Source organism: Triticum dicoccoides, chromosome 7A (assembly GCF_002162155.2).
Source record: "Triticum dicoccoides isolate Atlit2015 ecotype Zavitan chromosome 7A, WEW_v2.0, whole genome shotgun sequence".
Taxonomy (NCBI): domain Eukaryota; kingdom Viridiplantae; phylum Streptophyta; class Magnoliopsida; order Poales; family Poaceae; genus Triticum; species Triticum dicoccoides.
In genome coordinates this window covers 186,789,640-186,794,606 of record NC_041392.1, presented here as the reverse complement: position 1 = coordinate 186,794,606, position 4,967 = coordinate 186,789,640, and the positions used below count along the sequence as shown (strand labels likewise).

Genomic DNA, 4,967 nt, shown 5'->3' with positions numbered 1-4,967 from the left:
GTTTGATGGAAAGATAGGCATTTGGGCCTTTGTCACAGAGTCTCCGGCTCAAAGAAGGAGTGAAAATAGAGAAAGAGGGACACTTGAACTCAAATCATTGAAAGTTACAAGAGATGTAATGAGGCTCTATATGTGTGAGAAACTGATTCCAGCTATCCATGACCTGTGGCCCGATGAAGATGAAGAACGGACCATCTTTATCCAGCAAGATAATGCTACACCGCATCTTAAGCCTAGTGACGAGGTTTTTCGACGGGCCGTAGAACAGACCGGTCTGGATATCAAGTTGATCCAGCAACCTCCAAATAGCCCCGACCTGAATATTCTTGATCTTTGCTTCTTCAGGTCTCTCCAGTCGCATACCGATTGCAGAGCACCTCAAAGCATAAGGGAATTGATAGAAGGCGTGGAGGAAGAATATCAAAACTATGATGTCAACACGTTAGCTCGAAGCTTCGTGACACTGCAATCATGCATGAGAGAGATTATGAGAGAAAAAGGAGGGATAGGCTACAAGATTCCTCACATGCAAAAAGAGCGCCGGCAGCAAGAAGGAAGGCTTCCTATCGCTCTCTCTTTAAACGTTGAGCTAGTTGAGCAAACCTTAGCACTTATAGCAGCAGCAGACCTCGAGGCAGCAGCAGCAGCACCTTTGAAGCAGAGAAAGAGAAAGAGGAGCAGCAGCACCTTCCAAGCAGAGAAAGGGAAAGAAGACCAGCAACATCCTCCAAGCAGCAGTACTCTACAAGCAGTAGCAGCACCACCACCACCTTCGAAGCAGAGAAAGAGAAAGAAGAGCAGCAGCGCCCTCCAAGCAAAGAAAGGGAAAGAAGACCAGCAACATCCTCCAAGCAGCAGTACTCTACAAGCAGTAGCAGCACCACCACCACCTTCGAAGCAGAGAAAGAGGAAGAAGAGCAGCAGCGCCCTCCAAGCAAAGAAAGGAAAAGAAGCAGAGAAAGGGAAAGGAGCAATTCCGTGCGTCCCTGCAAAGGTTGTGTTCAGCAGGATAATGGAAGCAGTTTGCAGGCCAGTAATGTGTTAAATTTCACACAATCATTTCCATTGTTGATGACCAGGAAGAGCATAGGATACGAGCACAGATTGTGTGTAAACTCCAACAGATTTGATTACTGTATATGAAAGGAAAGGATGATGCAATTTTTTTATTAGCAACATGGCAATCTCTGTGTCAATAACTATGTGGTTCAACTTGTATGATTGTATGAGCATGAAGTGGTTGTGTGAGCATGAATTAGGAGTAATAATTGTTTCTTCTAGAAACACATCAGTGGTAATAATAATAATAACAAATGAAGCAACTAACTGACCTTGTATTGCAACTATTGACATTGTATTGCAACTAAATCCGAATGTGCTGCTTCAGGTAATTGACATTGTATTGCAACTAAATTGTTTTTAGAAAATGCAGATGTCATTTTTGTCATATTTGGGACTCTGCAATTTCTTACTCACTGAATTTATCATATAATGTGGTTCATGATCAATGGTGAAAGAACTGAACACAGATGGTTACCATGGGGGAGCGTAGTGATTGGAATTGCTTATCCTCTCGGACGTCGACACGCAGTTGTTGGTCGCCGGGCACAAGGCAAGGGACGGGGGCCTCTTCTGCACGCCAAGGTAGCTCGCCTTTGTGCCACTGGAGCAGCCAAGAGAGCAAGAGAAATAAACAAACACACATGTCAGACCACCAGAAAAGAAGAAATTCAGTTAACTGGTAACTGCATCCCCTTCTTCAGAGAGAGCTCAGGTTCTGAATTTTCCCTTCAGTGTACACACAAGTGGAGAACAAAAAATCTAGCAGAAACAGAGGACTGAACCAAGATACGGCAAAGAATAGCTGCATGTTTCTGAAGATGCAGCCTAGTGCCCAAATCTGTGCGCCATCTGTGCGGGATTTGTGCGATCTCAAGTCACACGCAAGTGGCAGATGGGAGTACAGACTACAGAGAAATGACTAATGCTTTGATCCAATGACTACTGGCAAGCGGGATTTGTGCAGGACAAAAAAGACTAATGCTTTGATCCAATCTTATGGCGCCTACAGACTACAGAGAGGTTAACTGAATAGTATACTTGAGAATGGAGAAAGGGATTCCAGAGGTGAGAGGTGGCTAGGCTGACCGTGATGTAGATAACGAAGGAGGCGACGATGGTGCGGTACCGGCCGAGCCACGAGTCGGCGACGGCGGCGCCGAGCAGCGGCAACATCGACGCGGCGCCCGACCACGCATTGACGGCCGCGGGCGCTAGGGCAGCGGCTGGCGGAGCTCCTTGGCGGGTGTGCCGGCTGGCTCGGTATGGAGTCAGAGCTTGCGTACTGCCGCTCCAGGCCGCCGCCCGCAATTCTGCCGGCAGATCAACCACCGGCGATGTGGCAAAAATTGAAGCTTGAGACGGTGGGGAACGAGGAGGGGGACGAGCCGGCAGCATCGCAGCGTGGTTCGGGGGAGGAAGGCGGCGTGGGGCGGGGGAGGGAGGAAGGCGTGGGGGGCGGCGTCGGAGAGCCAAGACGGCGAGCGGGCGAGCAAGAATGGTGAGCGACGGAGTTCTATGTCGAGAGCGGAGGACCGCGGGATTGGTCGGAAAAAATAGAAGGACTGTTTCGCAAAAAATACGACGGGGTCATCTATTACCGAATGGAGGGAGTACCTGGGTTGTGTGAAGAATACCTCACTTGCGACATTGCTTTCAACGCGGTTATGTCTCTAAGTCGTGCTTCGGCACGTGGTAGATATAGCCGCATCGAGGGCGTTACAGTTGGAGTCGAGGTCGGAGGAGCTCCAGGGGGCCCATGAGGTAGGGGGCGCGCCCCCCGCCCTCGTGGCTAGGGAGTGGACCCCCTGGTCTTCATATTTTGCAAGGATTTTTTATTATTTCCAAATAGACATTACGTGAAGTTTCTGGTCATTCCGAGAACTTTTGTTTCTGCACATAAATAACACCATGGCAATTTTGCTGAAAACAACGTCAGTCCAGGTTAGTTCCATTCAAATCATGCAAGTTAGAGTCCAAAACAAGGGCAAAAGTGTTTGGAAAAGTAGATACGACGGAGACATATCAACTCCCCCAAGCTTAAACATTTTCTTTGACAAACTGAAAGTGATAAAGAAAAACTTTTACAAACTCTGTTTGCTCTTTTTGTTGTAAATATGTAAAGCCAGCATTCAAGTTTTTAGCAAAGATTATGAACTAACCATATTCACAATAACGCTTAGGTCTCATGTTTACTCATATCAATGGCATAATCAACTAGCGAGCAATAATAATAAATCTCGGATGACAACACTTTCTCAAAACAATCATAATATGATATAACAAGATGGTATCTCGCGAGCCCTTTCTGAGACCGCAAAACATAAATGCAGAGCACCTTCAAAGATCAAGGACTGACTAGACATTGTAATTCATGGTAAAAGAGATCCAGTCAAGTCATACTCAATGTAAATGAATAGTAATGAATGTAAATGACAGCGGTGCTCTCCAACTGGTGATTTTTAATAAGAGGATGATGAGTCAACATGAAAGTAAATAGATAGGCCCTTCGCAGAGGGAAGCAGGGATTTGTAGAGGTGCCAGAGCTCGGTTTTGAAATAGAGGTGAATAATATTTTGAGCGGTATACGTTAATTGTCAACATAACAACCAAGAGATGGTGGTATCTTCCATGCTACACACATTATAGGCGGTTCACAAATAGAATGGTAAAGGTTATACTCCCCCTCCACCAACAAGCATCAATCCATGGCTTGCTCGAAACAACGAGTGCCTCCAACTAACAAGAGTCCCAGGGGGAGTTTTGTTTGCAATTATTTTGATTTGATTTGCATAAAGCGTGGGACTGGGCATCCCGGTGACCATCCATTTTCTCGTGAGTGAGGAGCGGAGTCCACTCCTCTTGAGAATAACCCGCCTAACATGGAAGATACGGACAGCCCTAGTTGATACATGAGCTATTCGAGCATACAAAGCAGGCTATTTATTTGGAGGTTTAGAGTTTGGCACATACAAATTTACTTGGAACGGCAGGTAGATACCGTATATAGCTAGGTATGGTGGACTCATATGGAATAACTTTGGGGTTTATGGAGTTGGATGCACAAGCAGTATTCCCGCTTAGTACAGGTGAAGGCTAGCAAAAAGACTGGGAAGCGACCAGCTAGGGAGCGACGACAGTCATGAACATGCATTGAAATTAATCAACACCAAATGCAAGCATGAGTAGGATATAACCCACCATGAACATAAATATCGTGAAGGCTATGTTGATTTTGTTTCAACTACATGCGTGAACATGTGCCAATTCAAGTCACTTAAATCGTTCAGAGGAGGATACCACCCTATCATACCACATCACAACCATTTTAATAGCATGTTGGCACGCGAGGTAAACCATTATAAGCTTCTAGCTAATCAAGCATGGCACAAGAAACTATGATCTCTAGTTGTCATTGCAAACATGTTTATTCATAATAGGCTGAATCAGGAACGATGAACTAATCATATTTACAAAAACAAGAGAGGTCCAGTTCATACCAGCTTTTCTCATCTTAGTCAGTCCATCATATATCGTCATAATTCCCTTTCACTTGCACGACCGAACGATGTGGATAATAATAATAGTGCACGTGCATTGGACTAACCTGGAACCTACAAGCATTCAATAAACAGGAGAAGACAAGGCAATGCTTTTGTCAGATCAACAATAATGCATATAAGAGCCACTTCAACAATTTAATTATGGTCTTCTCCTATCGACCCGCAAAGAAAATAAAAGAAATAAAACTATTTACACGGGAAAGCTCCTAACAAGCAAAAGAAGAACAGGAAATCTTTTTGGGTTTTCTTTTTAATTACTACTACAAGCATGGAAATTAAAACTAGCTAAAAGCTACAACTAATTTTTTTGTTTTTTCTTAAGGTTTATTAAACACACAAGAAGAA

At 44.7% G+C, this 4,967-nt stretch overlaps 1 protein-coding gene across 2 annotated transcripts in view; it reads right to left on the bottom strand.

Annotated features, from left to right (window-relative positions):
• Positions 1-2,505, bottom strand: part of LOC119331894 — a 4,509-nt gene extending 2,004 nt beyond the window's left edge. Inside the window, exons 1-4 of one of the 2 annotated variants that reach the window (XM_037605072.1) lie at positions 2,149-2,505; positions 1,538-1,663; positions 929-986; positions 652-808 (exon numbers count right to left, since the gene is read on the bottom strand). In XM_037605072.1, the coding sequence (XP_037460969.1) occupies positions 652-808; positions 929-986; positions 1,538-1,663; positions 2,149-2,457 (650 nt within the window). In that variant the 5' untranslated portion in view covers positions 2,458-2,505. The remainder of the gene's footprint in view (positions 1-651; positions 809-928; positions 987-1,537; positions 1,664-2,148) is intronic. The other variant, XM_037605071.1, reaches the window with a different exon arrangement.
• Positions 2,506-4,967: the final 2,462 nt, after the last annotated feature.